The following is a 25,170-nucleotide window of genomic DNA, read 5'->3' as shown; positions in this document are numbered from 1 at the left end:
GGACAGGGGAGGCTGTTGTGTCACACCTTGTTTTTCCTGTAAAGTATTGCAGGTTTACCCCTTAATTCACCTGAGTGGAGACACCTGATATTACTATTATCTTCATTTCAGAGCATTTGTTGAGAGTAGTTGAACAAAGACAAAGAGAGGTTTCATCATTGCACCACTGCAAGGGATAGTGGGAACACTTTACAAATATGGTTCCATTTGCCAACATTAGTTAACAGGAACCAAGATTATTAAATGCTGTAAAAAATGTATATATTGTTCATTGTTATTTCATGTTAGTTCCTAATGCATTAACTAATGTTAACCAATGGAACGTTAAAGTGTTACCAGAATTGATCACCAAAAAATACAATTCTGTCATAATGTACTCACTTTCATGTCTTTCCAAACTCGAATGGCTTTCTTTCTTCTGCAGAACACCAAATGAGATGTTTTAACAAATATCCCGTCATTTCAGTACAATGGCTGTGGAAAGTGGTTGACTTTCAAACTTCTAAAAGGATGAAAAAAGTATCATAAAAGTATTCTGCGTTCATGTGCTTTCGGAATTATCCTTCTTCCCACTTCTGAAGTGGTAATGACGAGTTCCTTGTGTTCAAGTGATTTGTTGTCGGAAAGAACATATTACTTGAGGAACTTTTATTTTGACACCATAATATTATATTAACTCAGCTTGCTGACATTAATGGAATTTGGGTCAAATACAAGCTATTTTCAAAGTGTAAAAATGTACAACATGCATAAATTGGTTGCTGATATACATAAATAAATATGACCAAAACAGTAAGCGATAACAATTAGCTGTATTTAGAAAAATAAAGAAAAAACCTGTCATTGACTTCTGAAACTGTACTCTCCTGCACAATGTTGAAAGTTTATGTCTCCGCCCAACTAGGAAACTCATGTATCAAAATTATCTCTGAGTTTCCCAGTCATAATTACAACTTCGTGTGCAACTTCCAAGAGGGATACTTGTATTTTCGGTAGTTCTAATAGCATGTGAAGTCTGCAGTAGTCCATGCTGCTTGTGCTTCATCAAACAGCCTGAAATGTAACCCTTTAAAGGTGCACTAAGTAAGTTTTGTCTTTGTGTTATTTTGGACTTACACTGACACCCCTAGCAGCTTGGATGCAGCATCATTTAAAATCAATAGTTTTCAGTTTCAGATGCCATTGTAGAAATTTAGTATACACAGTCAGCAATGATTACTTCAATCAATGAGTAAAAGTGTCAAAAAACAGGACGGTTACTGAGATTAAGCGAGTAGTATTTGGCTGGTCATGTGATTTTAACATGGCAACTCCCATGTACAGACCCTCTCCATGTAGAATAAAGCAGCTTTTATAAGGTTACTGATATGAGTCTTAGTGTGAGTGGTCACGATTTCCTACATATATTGCAAAATCACAATAAATTACTTCAGTAGTTAAAGAAAAAAAAATTCTGAATGCACTTTTATGATCTAAAGGTGTTTTTAAATATTTCCTGTTTCAGTGGAATACCCAAAATTAAAGGCTAATATATATATATATATATATATATATATATATATATATATATATATATATATATATATATATATATATTTAAAAGGAGGGTCAACTGTTTAATATAATTTTAAAGAAAACTTTAAAAAAAATTATTATATAGGTTATGATAAATTCCGAGACTCTCAGAGTAAGTAACTGCTGAAAAATCACACAAAAACTTATATTTGACATTATATATTGCAGAGTGTGAAAAAGGTAGCTGCAAAAAACTGCTTTTGTTTTGTCCCCATCTGTACCTGAATAAAATTTTGTGCTGATACGGCAAAGCAATCAAAAGTTATAGCATTATAAAAATAATTTATCCTAGTGTCCAAAAATGTCTCCAAACAAAAAACATAATAATTGTACATAAGAACTAATTACACATGCAACTACAAATCAGTTCCATTCTGTGTCATTTGAGCCATCTTTGAGTCTGTGTCATGTACTTGGTGCCATCTCCTGAATAATCCTCTCTGCCCATATTTGGATGATTTTCACCTCTGGTTGCAGCAAACTGAATCCTAATATGATTGGTATAGCGCTCCATGATATTGGACAACGTACAACATCATTTCAGATCAAATCTGTGCATAAAAAACATAGGCTGGTTGAATTTTACTCTATGAGAGCTTTCCAATGACATATGTGGCTATTTGATCAGTTTGATGGTTTTACCGATAATATTAATATGTTCTGTGCAAAGTTATTAATAAATTATCAAAATGGAACACTTGTGATTTGTCTGCAAATTTCAAAGCACTTGATCAGAGTTGGTCATAATGCCTATATACATTGCAAAGTACAGCTTCTAAGCTTTAAAACGATACCTATTTTGTGTTGGTTAAGATTGTAGATATTCATATTTTGATATTAATATACATTTTTATAAATTTTATCAGAGCTTAAATGAAAATCTGTTTTGAATCAAGAATGAATTGTTGGATAAAGGAAAAACAATTGTGTAATGTTAGGGCAATAATATTAAATCTTTTTTTCTAATTCAGTTAAGTAGAATGGAAAAGTAATAGGATAAATTTTATTTGTAACACTGACCTAACCCTATAGGGTTGGTATGACATTACTTCCCTTGGGACCCAGTTAAATGCATTATTGTGGATTAATTTAGCATTTAGTGCTATGAAAGCCAATTAAATGCACTCACCTTGTGATTTCCCAAATGTGTATCCTATTGTCTTAAGGACTTCAAGGTTTAATTCCATATGTTATAAAGCTATTCCAATGTGGCAGCAAAAATATGTTGCAATCGCAAAATAAATTATAAAAAACGTCTGCTGACTACATGATAAACCTTCTCTGGATTCTTCATGTGGCTGGGCTTCATCTGAGTGGGTTTCTTTTAAAGCTATTTCTGAACAAGAGTTGTTAGAATTGAGTGTGTTGTTTTTAAACCTCAAACCACTCTCTGTATTTAGGGCACTGTGAACACAATATAAATAGCATGCCATACCACATTATCAGTGTTGGGGAGTAACGGAATACATGTAACAGGATTACGTATTTAAAATACAAAATATAAATAACTTTATTCCACTACAGTTACAATTTATATAATTGGTCATTAGAATACAGTTACATTCAAAAAGTATTTTGATTACTGAAGATATTACTTTGCATTTTATTGTCATTTGATTCATTTAATATTTAGTCCTTTCAGATTACATATAAATGATGCGATCCAAAGTGCATTTGAACAGTGGTGAAACACTCTTATTATGTGTTACATTCATATGAGCAGACAGAGAAGTAAGTTTGGAGCAGAAGAAATAGAAATAAACCTTGTGTAAATTGTGAGCTTTACGCTAAGTTAAAATGCTGTTTCTAGCCATTTTACATGCACATGTTACCAGACACTATCATATTTTTTTTATCAAGAAAATTTACGTTCGATTGAAATGTCTTTTTTCTAGTAAGACCTTTGATATTAGGGCAAAAATCGTATTCTTGATAATAATTTTTTAATTGTTTTCCTAAAAAAAAATATCTAAAAATCTTTAAAACAAGATCAATTTGATTTTTCTTGTTTTAGAAACAGCACTGCATAAGATATTTAGGTTTTCAGTGAAAGTATTTTTTACATGTGTATTTTGTCTTACTGTACTGGCAGAGTTTTTAATAGTCAAAACAAGTGAAAAAATCTACCAGTACTGAAGAAGCAATCCAAAGTATTTAGAATACTTTACTGACCTTGAGTAATCTAATGGAATACATTACAAATTACAGCATGTATTCTTTAATCTGTAGTGGAATACATTTCAATAGTAACCCTCCCGACCCTGCACATTATATAGAGACCCACCACAGGACCTAAATAATGTAAATGTAAATAACCTGTCAGAGGACTCTTCCATTCAGATAAACTAATGGGCCATACCAGATTGCAGTGTGACAGTGACTTTTAAGGGTCTCTAGACACTTTTCACTTTATCTTGCCCACAGTTAACAGTTAATGACTTTACCTCAGGCCCTATGAAATCCATTTAATTTCATCCAATCCATTACATTTTTTCCCAAATTCCATGTTGGAGAGGGATAAAGAGGAAGTCCAGACTGCCGGAGGAGAGAGAGAGTAACACATGAAGGTGTGTGTGTCTGTGTGTGCATTTATGTTGAGCTGAAAAGCTACTAGTTTGTGTTATACTGAAAAGTATCAAAAATAAAAGGCTTACGTTGGATTGTTCACCTGGCCCCCATTTCCTCATTCAGTAGAGAGCCAGTGATTTATCACAGTGGTGCAGAATCCCGGGAATTTGGAGGAAGAAAATTCCGTCATGGTGTCTTTGCCACTGTCTAAACACTTCAAGACCCTCGCCGACATCCACCAAACACAACATCAGGCTCTGCTTGACCTGCGCTTGGAACAGGAGCATTGGTTTCAGGTGCTCCTCCAGGCTCAAGCGGAGGACTGGGAGGTGTTACAGAGCTTGGTACACCAGGAGGGGTCTTCAGCCACAATCCCGGAATCCCTTATGGCCATGCCTCACATCACACTCGTGAACATGGGACCTCAGGATGACTGAGGCTTTACTCAAGCACTTTTAGTGGACGGCTGGATCGTGGAAGTGGCCAAACAACCAGTGGGCGGCCCACCTACTGCCGCTGTTGTCTGGGTATGCTCATGTCATGGCCCAACCTCCTGGTGTACGAGGACCATCTTGCAACAGGTTGGCCACAGCACAGAGCCGCACTGCCTGAGCTTCTGCATGGTGACGCTTGTGAGCTCAGCCACCCGTTTGCCTTTGCCCAACAGCTCCGTGGCTCCTGGTGGTGGTGGCTGCTGGCAGCCAAATGCGACATTGTGTCAGTGATCAACCTGGTGGTACTGGAGCAGTTTATCCACCGGCTACAAGAAAGGAACAGCGGAGTGGGTCCTGTGCCACTGTACGGCATCGCTGGATGGGGCGATCCAACTGACTGAGGACCACATGGTGGCATATTTGGGGGCCGGAGAGCCCTCTTCTCTCTCTCTCTCTCTCTCTCTCTCTCTCTCTCTCTCTCTCTCTCCCCTCTCCTTCCCCTTGTTCTCTCCTGTTCCTCATCCGGCCATTCATCCTGCTGGTTTTCCCTAACCCTCTCCGCTGGCATTTATTACTTTATTAAGGGGAATTTGTGTGGATGGGTCCTGCAACAAAACATATCAGTGTGTGGTGTGACTCGCTGGCTGGGGAGGAGGTGCCAGGGCCGTCTACATCAGCTCCACCTCAGGAGGACGTAAGGGAGGGGAAGTCTCGGCTTCCCCAGCCCTTAGAGGATTCCCTGTAGGGGATATCCCTCTGGAGAAGATGCGAGATGAGACCCTTTGGCATGGCTTTGGTCAAGTGAAAGTGATTGATGGTCAATGCCGCCAGTCAGACATTGCACTAGCATATCCGTATTTTTCAGTTATCAAGGATCGGTTGTTTCGAGTTACTCAGGACACTCAAACATAGGAGGATACAACCCAATTTTTAATACAGAAGAGCCGTCGGGAAATGTTATTAGAAATGTGCTCATTATAAACTGATGGCGGGTCACTTAGGGCAGGAAAAGACACATTAGACACCATAGAACTGTCTAATGGCCCATTTCTATTGGCTGGGCATTCGCTGGGATGTTCACAGGTGGTGTGCAGCATGCTGTGAATGTCAGCTGGTGAATCCGCCGTCCACCATTAGAGTGCCATTGTGCCCACTTCCATTGCTCGAGGTCCCCATTGAAAGAATTGGTACGGACATCGTCGGGCCATTAGAGCTGATGGCACACGGATATCACTTTGTATTGGTTCTGGTGGATTATGAAGTGCAATATCCGGAAGCACTATTCAGAATAAACTCCTGAGTGGGAATTCAGAAAAAAAAAACCTCACTGATCACGGCACTGTTTTTTTTTTTACATACACTACGCAACATGTACGAATTATTGGGGATTCATTCGATTTGGACAAGTGTTTATCACCCACAAACGGACGGCTTGGTCAGACGATTTAATCAGACCCTAAAGAATGTGATTTGTAAGTTCTTGCACGAAGATGCTTGAAATTGGGACAAGTGGCTCGAGCCCCTCTTATTTGCAGTACAAGAGGTCCCGCAAGCCTCCACATAGTTCTCCCCATTCAAATTATTGTATGGGCTTTGACCGTGTGGCGTGTTCATTGACCTATGGCAAAATTAGGAGGAGGTACCTTCAAACAGCAAAAATGAAATTCAATACGTTCTTGACCTGAGAGCAAAACGCCACACACTGAGGCAATTAACATCGTCAAAAAACGGCAAAGCCGGCTGTATAATAGGGGTACTCGGCTACAGGAATTTACACCGGGAGATAAATTCCTTGTATTGCTCCCCACATCGAGCTCTAAATTGCTTGCCATGTGGCAAGGACCCTTTGAGGTCACACGACGAGTTGGGGAAATTTATTATGAGGTGAAGCGAATGGATAGAGGCGGAGCACATCAGATTTATCACCTCAACCTCCAAAAACCATGGAGAGAGGTGGTCCCCATGACTTTGGCGACAGTGGTTCCAGAGGAGGAGGAGCTCGGACGGGAGGTGAACTTAAAAGCCACCGATCGATTCCCCCCAGTCACTTGTGGAGACCACCTCTCACCATCCCATGTCATGGAGGTTGCTAGGCTGCAAGGAGAATTTTCTGATGTGTTCTTTCCTCTTCCCGGTCGTACAAATCTCATAGAGCAATATATTGAAACAGTCATTCCTACTGATTACCCGAGCATAAAAAAGAAGTTTTTCGGGTAGAATTAAAGGCCATGCTGGATAAGGGGGTAATAGAAGTATCCCACAGTGACTGGGCCAGCCCGGTGGTTAAGTCACAGGCCGGATGTCTCCCGGCCTGAGTCGGGTGATGGGGGTATGTGGTGATGTGGGCATGGCCGAGCTACATCTGTGGAGAGCAATGCTGGGAGAGAAAGAATGGTAAGGGTTGAAACCTGTGGGCAGGGATGGATAATGACTTGCAAAGGTCCTAGGGCCAATTATCTCCAAGGGCCCCCTTCCACCCAAAAGTTGTTGTTCATTTGAACAAGTGTGAATACTGGCACCCGAACCTTGGTGTGCACCTAAACAAGTGGACCGAGACCACCTGAATAGTGGGTCTCGGTCCACTTCCAAACAAACTCTGGTGCGGTTCAATTGATATATGAATGCAACATGGACCAAAGACATCTAAACGGACCAAAAACAGGAAGTAATTTGCCTAATACTGAACTCAAGCATACCTGGTTCTTCTTATCATAGAAGCGATGTTGCCCATTACAGTTCGGTACAGGCGTTGGAACCGCCATCAGCTTTCCTTGCAGCAAATCGTTTGTGTGAGGAATTCCTGGCACTGTTTTGACTCCTTTATACAGAGCAAGAACCACATTATAATGACCACGAGGAGGTTATCCCATGTGATTCTACCCTCCCTAGCAACCGGGCCAATTTAGTTGCTTAGGAGACCTAGCTGGAGTCACTATTTTCTATGTTTAATAGTGTGTAAGTGTTATGGATTCAAGGCACACATTTCCATTTTGCAAAAATGTTTACCACAAGCGTGTCTCTGTTAAACGTCGCTGAATGAACAAGCTTTTGTATCCATGTCAATCAAATCAATCACAACAGGGTAAGGGAGCAGCATAATTTTGCTTAAAATGTGCTTTGCTGTGTAATAATCATGCAACATCATTCCTACCATTTTTTGTTTCAATGTAATCAATTGTGAAGATTTCATGGATATCATTTACATTTAAATGTATTCATTTGGCAGATGGTTTTATCCAAAATGACTTACAAAAGAGGAAGAATACAATATAAGCAATTCATCTTAAGGATACAGTAGTATTAAAAGTGCTGAATTACAAAGTTTTAATTGCATCAGAAAAATACTATCCAAGATAGAGATTAGAGTGCAACAAGACATATATACACTTATCATTAAAACCACTGACAGGTGTGTGAATAACAATTATTATCTCATTACAATGCACCTGTGAAGGGGTGAAATATATTAGGCAGCAAGTGAACAGTCAGTTCTTGAATTTCAGCGACTTTGACAAGGGCCAAATTGTGATGGCTAGACGACTTGGTCAGAGAATCTCCAAAAAGGCAAGTCATGTGGGGTGTTACCGGTATGCAGTGGTTAGTACCTACCAAAATGGTCCAAGGAAGGACAACCAGTGAACCGGCAGCAGGTTAATGGGCACCCAAGGCTCACTGATGCGAGTGGGGAGCGAAGGCTAGCCCATCTGGTCCGAAGAGCAACTGTAGCACAGTTTGTTGAAAAGCTTAATTCTGGCCATGATAGAAAGGTGTCAGAACACACTGTGCATCACAGCTTGCTGCGTATGGGGCTGTGTAGCTGCAGATCGATCAGAGTGCCCATGCTGACCCCTGTCAACTGCTGAAAGCGCCTACAATTGGCAGATGAGCGTCAGAACTGGACCATGGAGCAATGGACGAAGGTGGCTTTGTCTGATGAACTACATTTTCTTTTAGATCATGTGGATGGCCGGGTGAATGTGCATCGTTTACCTGGGGAAGAGAGGCAGGCCGACGGAAGCAGTGTGATGCTCTGGGCAATGTTCTGCTGGGAGGCCTTGGATCCTGGCATGCATGTCGATGTTACTTTGACACGTACCACCTACCTAAACGTTGTTGCAGACCACATACACCCCTTCATGGTAATGGGATTCCCTGATGGCAGTGGCCTCTTTCAGCAGGATAATGCACCCTGCCACACTGCAAAAATTGTTTAGGAATGGTTTAAGGAACAGTTCAAGGTGTTGATTTGGCATCCAAATTCCCAAGATTTCAGTCCAATTGAGAATATATGGGATGTGCTGGACCTACAATTCCGATCAATGGAGGCCCCACCTCACAGCTTACAGGATTTAAAAGATCTGATGCTAATGTACAAAAATATTAAAAAATGAAAAACAAACTGGGATTATATTTGGAACTGACAGAAAGAGAAACACTTTTATTAGGCCAAGCAGGAAATCGGCCGATGCCTATAATCTCAAAATGGCCAAATATTTGCTGATATTTTGGTTGTGCCATGACCTAATCTAGCATTCATGACTGTTTATGTCATGTCTAGATAGTTTGTTCTGTCTCATGTCTGTTTTCTGTGTTGAATTTCACAAGCATTTTTCATGTAATTGTACTGTTTGCATACCAACGCCATGCTAAAAAGCCAGAAACAGTTGTTGCCGCAAAGAACAAAAGAGTTTAGCTTTGCTGAGTACAGAATTCTCACTCAGCCTAGTCAGGGGGAACATGCTTTCAGGCTGGAATGCTGTATCAGGTGGACTACCTCACAGTGAAATTGTTACTGGCCCAGTGTAATCATAACAGGTCACTGGGAGGGCTTTAAAATAAGGAAGTAAAGCATTCTTGATGCAAGCATTTATGAAACCATCCTGTTCCAGTTTCACTCAACTTAAAGGGATCATTCACCCAATCTATCGACATGAAGGTTTGTAACAACATGGAGGCAAGTAAATAATGACAGAATTTCCACTTTAAACATTGGTTCAGTCAATGACTGTTGACTTTTGCTCAGTGTCAGATGATTTCACTTCACAAACAACATTCTTCTCAATTGTGCAGCATAAGGAGATTATTATGAGCTTTTTGAACTCATAACAGTGACTTACGTCTCCATAGGAACTGGAATTTTTTAAAGGACGTTAGGAGAACAAGACATCAAGAATAAGGAGAACAAAGAATCTAGTTAAAGTCAGTTTTTCTGCACAGTGATGAGTTATGGTGTTTTAATTGTGTTATGTGATTGCTGTTGATCATCTACCTGTGAGTGCACTTAAGATGCAGAACAACAAACTGGTTAATTATACATAAATTGGGAAAGGGTTAAATGGATAGTTCACCCAAAAATGAAAATTCATGCAAAAGTATAATTCAGAAGTCTAATAAATTATTTTATGCTACTCATGCCTTGTTCTGAATAAACAGTCCAAAATCGAATGTGTTATTTAGTGAAAATGCTCAACGACCATTGCTGTCCTGTGTGAGTTCATGAGAGCGCACAAGAGCAGCAGTTCTGCAATGTTTTGCTTCAACAGGTCCACCAGCAATATTAACAACAGAAAAAACACAACAACACAGAACTTACAAAACATGTCTCAAGAGTTTGAAGTTAAAGAATAGATGCATTTCTATGCCCATCCTTATTTGTGTGAACATGCTTTGTATTGCAGCCTCTTTTTAATGCGAGAATTTATACTCTAGGTGGGTAAAGTTAAATAGAAATTGGCCGCTAAAATTATATCCTTTTCTATTGTGAATATTCAGTGTAGCTGTGTATGAAGCACCGCCAACACAGAGTTCACTGCCAAATCAAGCAACTTTCAATTTGTCAACGCTGGCGAATTTGCCTCCATGCATAATCTGTGGGGGGAAATTCTTCTCCATTGCTCAAAATTAACAATTGTGCAGGGTCCCATTGAGATGGGCCATGAAATTTGCAGTGCAAAGGTAAATGTGACTGCACCATTAGGGATGCTAACAAACCCCTAACTAACCCTTAGTGTTAAACTTTGGTGTGTAACTCGTGCCATATGATTTGTGCTCTATGGACATGAATGATACTTAAATCATGTGCCTAGTTGTGTGCTATTTTGTGATCAGACTTTTATTCTTTTATTCATCTGGTGGATGATAAAATGGGCAAATATAATAATTCTGTAGAATTGAGGGAGGTACTCGAGCCATATCTAGGGTACAATATCATAGAGACTTGTGAAGTTAATAATGAGCCTTTGGAGCTTTTCCCGTCATAAAAATGGTATTATATTCAGACACCTGTGGTTAAAAAGATGAACTCATAGTTTAGGGCACTGCTAAGTGGACTGATGGGGATATGAGGAAGTATTATGGCCCTCTGCAGGGCTTTATTCTGCACCCTGAGTAACAAACTGTTTATCCTGAGCAAAAAGAGAGATAATTGGGACAGACATCCACAGGAAATACTCTTTCCCATTAGGGCTGGAAAATATATAAATTACAATATTATTCAGCCTTTGGCTATATTCTCTTTATATATCCATATATGTGTATGTTTTTGCATTGAAATGGCTTAAAAGGGTTATGTTCTTAATCAGAGGAACTATCTGACACTGATACCTACACATACATTTTTACTAAAACTTATAATTTCATGGAAAATGCCATGCAGAGACCATTTCTGATTGATGATGCAAAATAATTGAATTAGAGTTTTGAGTCGGCTCACTGAAATGGACAGTTTAAATGGATTCAAAAATCAATTGAATGCACCAACCAAACCCTTTCTGCTGAAGTTGAAATCACCCTGAGACACAATTAAAAGTATCTTTCATACAGTGCTTGCAAGTTATGAGACAAGAAGAGATCAAGAAAATGTGAAACACTCTTTAGGAAACTTAATGGGCAAATAAAAAGCACATTAAAGTCATCATGAAAATGGTAAATACCTGTATTTGATATATCACCCTTATTTCCCATGAGTTGGGAAGAAACTAGACTTTCAGAGACTCTATATCAGGTGTGTTGCAGCATTGTGCAGTGAGATCTAGGTAAAAAATTGTCTTGGTATGTCATGGGAGCTGCTAAAATCTTGAAGGGCCACGTAATGAATAACATTTCTAAAACTGTTGTGGTAGATGAAAATAGCTATTAAAATGTGCTGAATCATTGAAGATTTGGCCCAGCCAAACCATGCACCACAAAACATGATGCAACATAGATGGCAGATTGGAAACAAGTTACTATGAAGCTGTTAATAAAATTTTCAAGTTTGCTCTTGCTTGTTTCTATTGATAGACACAACAATCAAATTTCATGCTCCAGTATAATGACTAAATTGTTGCATAATGCATGTTACTACGTTAGATTTTACAGCTCAGTGTGGTGTTAAGTAAATGAAGTAAATGAATTGCAAATAAACAGTCTATTTAAAAGAAAATGCCTAATTTCAATGAAATATTGCAGGTGTAATTTCTGCTGTGCCATTACAGAGGGCAAACTCACAAGGCTCTTATAATTTCACAATCTATTCATGATTACCACTTCCATGTAATTGCTGTTATGAAACAGGACATTTTTTGTTTAATGAGCTGTTTAATGTTCTGTTTGTGTTAAGTGGTGTGTATACTGTATGCTTTTAAATGTTTTTGTGTGCATTTCAGCACAGCTTAAATTAATCAAAGTGATATTGTATGAATATATAATCTATCTTTCCATCCATCCATCCATCCATCCATCGTATCTTTCTAAAGGCCTTGGACTCTGACCGTACAATATTGCAGAAAATGAAGAAAGCAGCCAAAGCAAAGAATATATCTGGACAAGGTAACGTTTGTATGACTAAATCTATGTTGTGTAATTTGACCAACCATCCCCAATACAGAGTTGGTTGACACATCTTCTGGGATTGGTTCACTCAAACAATTATTGTAAGATTTATGCATTTCAATTTCATAACAATATTCTATAAAATTTCATTGAGTAATCTTTAAAAGTAGAAAAAACTATATATGTTTAAAATTGTATTCATTTAATTTTGTTAAACAGTTCTCAATTCAATTTGATGGAATTTGGTTATGAAATTAAAATCTTAAAATCTTAAAAATAGGCAAAATTGGGACCTGGGTAGCTTAGCGAGTATTGATGCTGACTATCACCCCCTGGAGTCACGAGTTCGAATCCAGAGTGTGCTTAGTGACTCCAGCCAGGTCTCCTAAGCAACCAAATTGTCCCGGTTGCTAGGGAGGGTAGAGTCGCACGGAGTAACCTCCTCGTGGTCGCAATTAATGGGGCGTGTGGTAAATTGTGCATGGATCATGGAGAGCAGCATGAGCCTCCACATGCTGTGAGTCTCCGCTGTGTAATGCACAACGATTCATGTGAAAAGATGCACGGATTGACTGTCTCAGAAGTGGAGGCAACTGAGACTTGTCCGCCACCACCCGGATTGAGATGAGTAACCGCGTCACCACAAGGACCTACTAAGGAGTGGGAATTGGGCATTCCAAATTGGGGAGAAAAGGGGATTAAAAAAATAACAATAATAAATAAATAAAAAATATTTTTAAAAGGCAATAGCTTTAAGAGGGAAGCAATAAACAGAAAAAAATAAAATGCTTATTTTACCAACACTAATATAAATGCATCATATTAATATAATACATTTATGAAATTATTAATTTGAACTTTTAAAACATTTTATCATGCAATTTAATTACATAAATAACCAGTACAGCTACTTTAGAGGTTTTTTCCTGCAGTTACTTTTTTTTTTTTATCAAATTGTATAAGCCCTTTGCTTGTGTGTATCTACATATACAGTACTGTGCAAAGGTCTTAGGCACATAAGATGTTTCACAAAACTTTTGTCTTAGGATGGTTATTTATATCTTCAGCTTTAAAGTGTCAATAGGAAATATACATGTTAGACTCCCAAACATTACTTTAGCAAACAGAATAGAAGAACAGGAAGCCCTGTAACTGACTGCATGGCCCCACAGAGACCCCCACTGAACATTGAGTCAGTCTGGGATTAGATGAAGAGACAGAAGCAATTGAGAAAGCCAAAATAGGTAAAAGAACTGTGGTGAATTCTCCAAGAAGCTTGGAACATCCTATCTGTCAACAACAACAACAAAACTATCCAGGTGTACCTTGGAGAATTGGTGCTGCTTTTGAAGGAAAAGGTGGTCACACCAAATATTGATTTAGCTTTTTTAGTTTACTGGACATAGAGTTATGTTAATTGATAAATGAAAACTATTAATGGCATTATTTTTCAAGAAATCTTCACTATGCAACATTTTTCACAAGCGTCTAAAACGTATGCACAGTACTGTACATAAATGTTCAGACGTGCTATGAATGAGCACGTTTACATGCATGATCTTGATAGTGTGTAAGGCCACGTAAACGCCTTAAACGGGTTTCCTTTATCTGGGTAAATTCATAAACAGTTTAGGCATTTTAAAATAATTGGCACGATTTTTATAGATTTGGTGTTTCATGTAAACACCTTTACCTGCGGCTTATTCAATGTGCGCAAATGTTGTGCTCATACCTGTACCTTTTGGTAGGTATCAGTTATTATGATGAATTATTCTTATATTACATTTCGTGTGCTAACCAATCCTGAAATCAATGTGTCAACCATCCCCACTCATACTAGTAGTGATAACTTGTTCCCATATCAATTTACAAACATTCAGATATTTTTTTTTTTTTTTTAAAGATTTTAATTGTCCTGACAACATTAGTGAGTGGCTCATTCATCATGAGGGCAAACATTCAGATGTTACATTTTTCTGGCCTCATCCTATTATAACTCACATATTAACCCCTATAGCCAACCAATCGTGGTCTCCCCTACCTTATAGCAATGTTTTTTTTATTTTTTTTTTATATCAAATCTAAGGCTGGATGAAGATGTAGTATATAGAAATATTATGTCACACGTATTTGTCTGCACTATGGCACTATGGAATTATCTTACCAGACTGTAAGCAGCATTTATGCTTGTCTTTTTGATTTTGTGTTAATTAATTGGAGAGATTGACAGTGTATGCAAAGTATTTCCTGCAGCACAGCTGTGAATATGAATGAAGTTGAAGACAAATACCCCCTCTAAGACCCAGACCCATCAATGCCTCACTCTGTTTTTTTTAAGTGTGTCTGAATGTGCCATTAGTTAAATTCCCATGTTTTCTCATGGTTATTTCCCTCCAGACCACATATCACATTTGGAGTCATACATCAATTCCATGGAGAAGTTGGCTGTGAATTTCCGCAGTAATGGAGAACCGGAAGTGGCCTCTGCCTTTAATAAATTTGCAGAATTCTCCAAAGAACTGCTGACGCCAATGAAGTACTTGGTGAGACACATGGGGAGTTTTTTCTGTCACAATACCCAGCTTATGCATAATCCCAAAGACTGTTTTTAGTATTAGTCACAGTATGGACTTACAAGATATGTCTTATCTACAAACCGCTCGGCTTCCCTACCAAAGGTTGTCTTAGTTTTCTGTCCACGGTTTCTTATCCTCACAAGCCATGTTCACATTAAACTGAATTTTAAAATAAAAAACAAGTGTTTGATGCTTGTTTCTGCCTACCGTATGTTTATATTAACTGGGTTTAAATAGATTTTGCCTGCTCACAGTTTCTGTTTTATGATTCCTTTTCTATCAGTTGAAGAGCATGTTGCACAACATCAACTTTTTCCTGGACTCGCTGGTAAAAGGAGATCTAAAAGAGGTCAAAGGTGTAAGTAGAACTCTTGAACACAATAAGAGGTGATTCGCATTGGTTTGATTTGTAAATCATATTGTAGGAAAAAAAATCAATTGATTACCATATGTGGCAGTGTGGAGGGCGGGGCCGGGTCGTGATCCTACACACCCGGTCCCGTATCATGTGTGTGTTTGTCTGTTTCTGTTTATTATTAAAATATTATTTACATTGTCAAGCCGGTTCTCGCCTCCTCCTTTCCCTTGAATTACGTTACACTGGTGCCGAAACCCGGGAAGGAGGAGGGATACGCCGTAGTAGAGTTCTTGCCACTACCTTCCACCCCAACGGAGCAGCCGCGGCCATCTGCCGGGGGACGAGGAGCCCAGCCGACTGGAAGAGGACGATGGCCGCCGACCGCGAGGGGAGAAGGGGCTCCTAACCGACCGCCTGGAGCGGTCAGGGCTGATGCCAGGGGCGCAGGAGTAGCCTACCGGCCGCTGAAACGCAGCAGGGTTTGAGACCGGCAACCGCGAGAGGGGAGGGGCTCGCTGCCGACCGCCTGGAGTGGGAGAACCGCTGCCAGGGGCGGGGGAGACCCCTTCTGTTCCCCGAGAACACGGCGGGGTGTTCCGTCCGCCAGGGGCTGGAGGTCTGCCTCTGATCCGCCTGGAGAGGCGCGTTTAAGAGTACTAAGCAGGATAATGTACAATCAGCTGGTCGTTATCACAAAATCAAAAACCTTCAGGGTGTTTTTATGCAATTTTGTTATGCAGATTTCTGTCTTTCAGTGTATTTGGGTAGAGATCTGTTTCAAAGATCATTAAAATCAGCACAGTGTTTAATGTAAGCAAATGGTATTAAGGCAAATACTTCTCTTAATTCTTCTGTATCTGTCTTGATGCTTTTGTCTTTTAAGATGATATAATTGTGCCTCTATTTCTAACTCCTTGTTTTCATCTTGGCAGGACCTGAAAAAACCATTTGAAAAGGCATGGAGGGATTATGAAAATAAATTGTAAGTGTTATTATAACGCTGAGTGCTTTTTCTGGATATTTGCGCCTGTGTTCGTGGCTTCTTCAGCCCTCAGATTATGTTTGATTCATTAGATGGGAGAGATATCGCAAAAGCTTCAAAACAAGCCTGAGAAAAGGAAAACATTTTATCATACTTTATTCTGTCATAACAGAAATGTGCTTAGCTATCACACGTCAACCAATTTTAGAAACTGTGTAGGATTTAGTTTCTCTTTGCCTTCCATGTTACATTTTCTCTATAGCTTTACCATCACTTTCTGTTTTTGCCTTTCATATATTGCTTTTTGTGTCGTTTTCTTCACACATTTATGTATTCACTCTGGTTGTTAGATTCTCTTCTGCTTGTTTTAGATATAAAAGTCTAATGACCTTCTGAGTTTCTGATTAAAAAATCCTTTCGGTCACCTTATACCACTTCCTGTATTTTTATTTTTGTATATAATTTCTGTTCTTCATTTAATTCTCATTCTCATATGTGTTTTTTTTTTTTCACTTCTTTTACAATATTTCCATTTGGTTTGTACTATGTAGTGTAGTGTATTATTTTGTGCAACATTTTACCACACTCATGTGTCCCCTTGCCTTTCCCCTTCAGTACTAAAATTGAGAAGGAGAAGAGGGAGTTGGCAAAGCAGTATGGTATGGTGCGCACGGAGGTGAGCGGAGGAGAGATTGCAGAAGATATGGAGAAAGAGCGCAGGATGTTTCAGCTACAGATGTGTGAAGTAAGATCCGCTCACAATTGCGTAAACTGCCACAGAGGAACGCGACTGATGTGTTAGATTAATGATAATCTCAGATCAGCTCCTCAAAATTGATATAAAGTCATTTTGAAAAGCGTAAACATAGTTCACCATTACTCCAAACTGCAGATTAGCCCAATGAGGGGGCCCAAAGTGGAATACAGTGCAGTTTGATTGTCAATGTTTATTTTACACTTTGTGCAATAAACCAAGGCTAAGTTTTCCATCATGGATTTAGCAAAAGTGGATGAAGTTGACATCAACTTTGTTTTCCCTTACAAATAGTCACTGTAATTAAGAAAAAGCTTTTACTCTGTTCTTAAATGTATAGTTCACCCAAAAGTTAAAATTCTCTCATCATTTACTCACCCTCATGCCATCCCAAATGTTTATGACTTTATTTCTTCTGCTGAACACAAACTGAGATTTTAAGAAGAATATCTCAGCACTGTAGGTCCTTTCAATGCAAATTAACGGTGACCAGACCTTTCAAACTCCAAAAATCACAGGCAGCATAAAAGCAATCCAAATGACTCCAGTGGTTTAATTCATGTCTTCAGAAGAAATATAATAGGTGTGGGTGAGAAAAGTAAAAATTTTTACCATAAATCTCCACATTCTTTTACTTTCTGAAAGTGAAAGTGGAGATTTATTGTAAAAAGGATTTAAATATTTTTCTGTTTCTCACTCAAAGTGATTGCATCGCTTCAGAAGATATATATTAAACCACTGGAGTCGGATGGATTGCTTTAATGCTGCTTTTATGTGCTTTTTGGTGCTTCAAAGGTCTGGTCACCATTCACTTCCATTGTATGGCCTTACATTGCTGAAATATTCTTCTAAAAATATTTGTTTGCGTTCCCTTTATCTCCTGTTTGAGTTTGAAAATGTAAATCTTTACTGAGATCAGATTTTCTGCTCAAATCTTTAAAAAAAAAATTTTTTTTTAAGGTTGTTCAAATGATATTTTAAATGTAGTCCATATCAGATACTGGTCTTGAACGGCCAACGTGACAAATCTGACCTGCATGTATGTAAAAACCCTGTCCGCATTCATCATTATAATATGTATAGTTGTTACTGTAATTAAATTAAAATTAAAACTATAATTATACATTTATTTTTAATTTTTTATATGGGTTATCTATCAGGAAGTGAATGAGAAAGACTTATTGATGGCTAATGTAGTATTTATAAGTCATTTGCATTCATTCGTTGGAATTTAATTATCATCGAAGCACTTACAAATGAAACAGACCATAAAATCACAAATTTGGAAATGTCTGTTGCAATGCGCTTTTGTGGCTGTTCACACTGTCATTAAATTAACAGGTCTGTGGTAACAGCTGCGATGTGAACGTAGCCTTTTTATTTTTTCTGTTCTGATTGCGTAATCCTGCAAAGTGGGTTTAAATATAAAAAATGGTTTAACAGAGCAAAGAGTACTGCATTTAAAGAATTATGATTTTATCCAAAATGATTCACATTTTAATTTAGCAGCATTCATTCACAACCCTACAAAATGCAATTATAAAGAGGAAAAAAATAACTTGGGGATGTCTAAGGTTTTGTGAGCCATTCGAAGTTTGTGGAAATCTAAAAAAAAACACTCTTCACATTGTGGACTGTTTTCCCCTCATGTTTTTCCAAACAGTATCTCATCAAAGTTAACGAAATCAAGAGTAAGAAAGGAGTAGACCTGCTCCAGAACCTCATCAAACACTATCACTCTCAGTGCAAGTAAGTCGACAGATATAAAAGTTTTGGAACTATCATAATATGTTTTCATGAAGATCTATCTGAAGAAAAGTCCTTATAAACTAAGACAATCAGTCCCCCACAATAGAGCTGTCTAATAGCTTGAACTGTGCCATGGCAAAATGAATAAAGTCATCCGTGTGGAGGAAAATCTGAGTTTGACAGCACACCTGTGCCTGCTTGGCACCATCATCAGAGTGTTAAATGCTGCTAAATGTGTGTATGGTGTGACTGATTATCTTGCTTTATAGTCGCTTCTCTCTCTATTCCTTCCTAGCTCGAGTCTGTCAAGCTGTTCTGGGTGTGAATGAATTTATGAGGGCAAGAAACCATTAAAAGAGAGAGTGACGGAGGAAGGGAGAAGCTGCCTTGACAACTGATGCTGTTGTGTTATGGGATTTGTAATTAAATGGGTTTCTTCTGTCAGTTTCTTTCAGGAGTGTCTAGCTGCAACGGAAAAGCTCAAGCAGTACATTGATGCCCTGATGGGACAGCTCAGTGCTGTAAGTGATTATTGCCCACTTAAACATGGCTTTTTTGTGTTCCTTCATGATGCATTCATGATGCATGGGGCAGGTGACTATTTACCACCCTGGTCTCATAGTATCACATTACTCTACCTACATTATTGCAAAATGATTTTCGTGTGGCTGTACATATGTCGCTGCAGTTTCCTGATGAAATGAACACTAGAGGCGGTACAACAATGACTTGTATTCACTTTCACACAAATCACAAGTAAAACAGCAGATTATCTGTTCATAAACGCTTACCTTTCACCCTGTTCCTCACAAAATCTTTTGACATCAAAACATATTTACTGTAGTGTATGACTTGTAAATGGATAAATCTTAACTTTTGCAAGCTCATTTAAATGTGATTAAATTGTGCAGTACATAAAAACTGATAGAGCATTGCATATGCGATGCAAAAGACCAGAGTACAGAAGAACACACGAGTTGACCCGTAAGCTTAAGCGTCAGAGAAGCATCACAAAATGAGTTTTTTTCATCTCACATATGCTTTCCATGATACTATCAGCTTAGTTTTGAGTAGGGAGGTAGGATTGTTGAAAATTGAACTCGCTTTTAGCGCCCCACAGTGGACATTTCACTTAATACCACGTAATGTAATTTAGCAAAAAGCTGCCACATTCATGTAATTTGTACCATCATATAATTTGATTTATTCTGTGGTACACTAAAGCAGTTTTTTCTATTTTTTATAAAATGACAGTTAATTGATACAAAGTGTATCAAGCTCCAAAAAAGGCTATATAAAGCACTAGAAAAGAACCCATTATCATGTCTTGTGACCAAACATTATGACATCAAAATATTCTATTTGAAATGCCCATTTTCCAATACGCTCTAAGTCCTCGTGGTGGCAGCGTAGCGACTCGCCTAAATCCAGGTGGCGGAGGTTGAATCTCAGTTGCCTCCACATCTGAGACCCTCAATCCGCACATCTTGTCACGTGGCTTGTTGAACATGTTACCGCTGAGACATAGCGCATGTGGCGGCTTCATGCTATTCTCTGCAGCATCCACGCACAACTCACCACGTGGCCCACCGAGAGCGAGAACCACACATTATAGCGACCACGAGGAGGTTGCCCCATGTGGTCTATGGTCTACCCTCCCTAGCAACCGGGCCAATTTGGTTGCTTAGGAGACCTGGCTGGAGTCACTCAGCATGCCCTGGATTTGAACTTGCGACTCCAGGGGTGGTCGTCAGTTTCTTTACACGCTGAGCTACCCAGACCCCCGAGAGTGAATTATGATTTAAATTTAGGCCTGTTTATCACACAAATGTCTTCAGAAGACTTGGAATATATCACATATATTATAGTCATATGGACTACTTTCATGATGCCGTTACAGTACTTTTTGTCATGGTCACTATAAACTGTCATGGAATAGAGCTGTGTAACGATTCTTCAAAATTCTCCTTTTGTGTTCCATGGAAAAAATATCAGCATATGCTGTAATTTTGGAATGACATGAGGATGAGTAAATAATGACAGAATTAAAAATATTTAGGAGAACTATCCGTTTAATGGTGTGAAATATTGAAGAATTGTCATTTGGATTATGAATCTTATCCACAGTAGTGCCATCTTTCATTTATGATGGGAATGACAACGAGGCTGTGAGGGATAAATGTTCAATCTCTTCCGACAAAACGTAAAAAAAAAAACACATCTTTACAAGAAATATCCCCTCACAGCCTCGCCAAAAACCAAACATGGCACTACTGTGAATAAGGTATATTGCATCAATTTAGCTTAATTATACTACAGTACACTGACATTTCATTTGTTAATTCAGACTATTTAGGGAGTAACTGCATGCCCAAGGAAAGGTCACAATGTATAAAAAGGCGTTGACAACCAAAAAGACTGTTAAAATAAGTCATATGATTTAACAGATGAGGCCCATGTTTTTTTCTTAAAATTCATCCATCAAGTAACAAGATCTGCTTTGTGTGTGTGTTTATGGGAGGCACTGCCTTGTGCTGGAGAGAGCTAATCTGTATTCAGAGCACATCTCACTTTGCAGCAATGAAGGTCAGGATGAGCAAATTGAGCCCTGATCCCTCAGTCCACACTGTCCTGCATATCCCCAATCAGCCTGATCTACATCGACATTTATCCAAATTGATATTATGTGGTTCATTAGATGCATTGTGGCAGTTCCGATGTGAAATGTCCACTGTGGGGCGCTAAAAGCGAGTTATGTAAATGTGCTCCCAAAAAGATTAGGTTTTTAAGGTTTTTGCTCGATTGAGTTTTAAATCAGTCAATCGTCTCATTGCGTGTACGTAACTCAATTGAGGTGCCAAAGTAGAAACTGACTCGTATATTGCTGTATTTATATTTCTTCAGATGCTATATTGCTTCACCCTACACCACAAAGAACCACAACAGAGAAGTTTTGTTGCTTTGATCTCGCTGCATCAAGGTTACCAGCCTCCGCAGCTCTCTCAATTACATGGACACAATCAAATAAAAATCTGTGCCACGAATGTTGGGTAACAGTAAACCCTGGTTAAGGACAAATTTGTGGTTGATAAAGCAAACTGCTTCTTTCCGCTGCATTGATGTTGTGAATGACAGACAACTTAATGAAAGGGGCATTGTCTCATCCAAAGCTCAAGAAATCACGGTTAGAAAAACACGGCTAGCGGATAGTGCAAGGAGGAAGGGATGTGTAAGATGCGTTCGGAGCAATTTAAGAGTGTGTGTACATGTGTTTTCACAGATCAAACACAAGCAGGACGAGGAGAAGAGACAGCTCTGTTCTCTCCGAGACCAGCTCAAACCAGCTCTGCAGCCCGAACTGAAAGAGGTATTCCCACCCTGAATGCACACACACACACACACACACACACACACACACACACACACACACACACACACAAAAACAAAGATCACCCATTTAGCCTTAACAGACTGTAGGGGCAAGTGCTGTTAGCGAGCACCTATGAAGGCCGGAACGGGTACACGAGAGGTGGGTGGCCAGCACCACGCCGGACCGCCTTTGTCTCCCCAGTGACAATGTTTTACACACCGCACCAGGTACTCATTTTAGGTTGAGTCAACCTAGGGGAGGCCCAGGACCGGTTCAGATAATCGTCACAGGTGTTGGCCATGAGCGGGAATCGAACTCGGGTCGCCAGGTTCGTAGCGCTAACCGCTACACTAAATATATTTTACACTACCGCTCCACTTGTTCAAAAAAGGTGTTTCACTCAAATGAGATGAGTGATAACACTTAGGGAGGGGAATCGTAAGGAATTTAATGCTTTCAGATCGTTTCCTTAATGGTTCTGTTAAAGATTCTTTTGAGAAATAAATATTTGGAAATATGAAAGGCAATTTTCTACATAACACTGGTTGTGCTGTGTGTTTCATGCTGTAGATTCAAAAGAACCAGCTCGCTAGAGTCATTCTTTCGGGAATCGGACTAAACTGGTCACGCTGTGTTTTTTGCTGTAGATCAAAAGAACCAGCTCGCTAGAGTCATTCGTTCAGGAATAGGAATACATTGGTCACACTGTGTTTCATGCTGTAGATGAAAAAAAAAACGGCTCATAAGAGTCATTCATTCTGGAATCTGACTATACTGATCGTGGTGTGTGTTTCGAACTGTAGATCAAAAGAACTGTCTGATAAGAGTAATTCGTTTGGGAATCAGACTACACTGGTCATGCTGTGTTTCATGCTGTAGATTCAAAAGAACTGGCTCATAAGAGTAATTGTTTCTGGAATGTGACTACACTGGTGTGTTTCGCGCTGTAGATTAAAAAGAACCGGTTCATAAGAGTAATTTGTTCTGGAATCTGACTACACTGGTGTGTTTCGCGCTGTAGATTCAAATTAACCGGTTCATAAGAGTAATTTGTTCTGGAATCTGACTACACTGGTGTGTTTCGCGCTGTAGATTAAAAAGAACCGGCTCATAAGAGTAATTTGTTCAGGAATCTGACTACAGTCATCCCATTGTGTTTCACGCTGTAGGTTCAAAAGAACCGGCTACTAAGTGCCATTGTTTTGGGAATCGAACTACAATGTTCGCGCTGTGTGTTTCGCGCTGTAGATTCAAAAGAACCGGCTCATTTGTTCAGGAATCTGACTACAGTGATCCCGTTGTGTTTCACAATGTAGGTTCAAAATAATCGGCTACTAAGAGTCATTGTTTCGGGAATCAGACTATACTGGTCACGCTGTGTTTCGCTCAGTATGTTCTAAAAAACCGGCCCATAAGGGTTTATGTTTTGGGAATCGGATTGCACTTGTCGCACTGTGTGTTTGCACCGTAGATTCAGTAGAGAGGCAGCAGTGCCACTGAATAGCACTTTAGGAAGCACAGTTAGAGTGTAATAGTATAGTGTTTTTTTATTGGACAATATGAAGTTGCTGTTCTTTTCTAATTTTATTTTAATAAATGTTGTTCTATTAAAAAACACAATGTATATGCTTCAATAGTATTGTTTATGTTTAGTATATGGTATGCACAGTTACGTGCAGTTCTTTGTTCTATTGGTGTGTTGTATTCTAGATTGCAGTGTGTTTAAACCACAGCCATGCTCTATTTTTTCCCCATCTTAGAGGGAACCCACCACTATTGATTCACTCTAGGAAAATCAATAACATTTTATGTTGCAGTGGATGGCGGTATGCATCATTTGTCAGGGTAATAAATAGACAGGGTCTTATGAAGTAATTTGTCAGCCCTACTAACAAATTAAATGGGATTATACCAGCGGAGGATCAATGTATATCAGTGTGTATTGTTTTTTGTTTTGTTTATTTTTTTAATGGCAATCACATAATCATTTTTTGAAAATGAAAGGGAATGGTGGTGGTGCAGTGGGCTAAAGCACATAACTGTTAATCAGAAGGTCACTGGTTCGATCCCCACAGCCACCACCATTGTGTCCTTGAGCAAGGCACTTAAATCCAGGTTGTTCTGGGGGGATTGTCCCTGTAATAAGGGCACTGTAAGTCGCTTTGGATAAAACCATCTAACTAATGCATAAATGTAAATGTAAAATGACTTGAAATGACTGTAGAGAGAAGCTGTTAACATAATTGTTTTTCAAAATGCTTCACTGACAAAAAAAAAAAAGCAGTCCAGGAGAGTAAGTTGAGACTTTTCAATTAGCATGTGATGTTAACAAGGTGTTCAAATTACTCATAACACATGCATGTAAACTGTCACCTTGCATATTGTATGTATAGTGCAATGTTCTCACTTGAAATGTAACAATACACTCAAATTGCCAAGCAACAAAAGTTAAAGGGATGGTTCACCCAAAAATGAATATTCTGTCATCATTTACTCACCCTCATCCAAACCACTGTGAATTTCTTTCCTCCGTGGAACACAAAAAGAGATGTTGAGTCAGTCACTATTCATTTTCATTATATATATATATATATATATATATATATATATATATATACACTCACCTAAAGGATTATTAGGAACACCATACTAATACTGTGTTTGACCCCCTTTCGCCTTCAGAACTGCCTTAATTCTACGTGGCATTGATTCAACAAGGTGCTGAAAGCATTCTTTAGAAATGTTGGCCCATATTGATAGGATAGCATCTTGCAGTTGATGGAGATTTGTGGGATGCACATCCAGGGCACGAAGCTCCTGTTCCACCACATCCCAAAGATGCTCTATTGGGTTGAGATCTGGTGACTGTGGGGGCCATTTTAGTACAGTGAACTCATTGTCATGTTCAAGAAACCAATTTGAAATGATTCGAGCTTTGTGATATGGTGCATTATCCTGCTGGAAGTAGCCATCAGAGGATGGGTACATGGTG

The 25,170-nt window shown here is 38.9% G+C and overlaps 1 protein-coding gene across 1 annotated transcript in view; it reads left to right on the top strand.

Annotated features, from left to right (window-relative positions):
• The window catches only part of LOC127626309 (arf-GAP with SH3 domain, ANK repeat and PH domain-containing protein 2-like), a 62,556-nt gene that overhangs the window by 3,058 nt on the left and 34,328 nt on the right, over window positions 1–25,170 (top strand). The window contains 8 exon segments of the mRNA XM_052102024.1: window positions 12,314–12,386; window positions 14,787–14,932; window positions 15,249–15,323; window positions 16,256–16,305; window positions 16,921–17,050; window positions 18,723–18,808; window positions 19,254–19,329; window positions 22,089–22,175. Coding sequence (XP_051957984.1) covers window positions 12,314–12,386; window positions 14,787–14,932; window positions 15,249–15,323; window positions 16,256–16,305; window positions 16,921–17,050; window positions 18,723–18,808; window positions 19,254–19,329; window positions 22,089–22,175 — 723 coding nt within the window.

The sequence above is a fragment of the Xyrauchen texanus genome, chromosome 32 (genome assembly GCF_025860055.1).
Source record: "Xyrauchen texanus isolate HMW12.3.18 chromosome 32, RBS_HiC_50CHRs, whole genome shotgun sequence".
In the NCBI taxonomy this organism is placed as follows: Eukaryota; Metazoa; Chordata; class Actinopteri; order Cypriniformes; family Catostomidae; genus Xyrauchen; species Xyrauchen texanus.
This window is presented reverse-complemented; position numbering and strand designations above follow the sequence as displayed.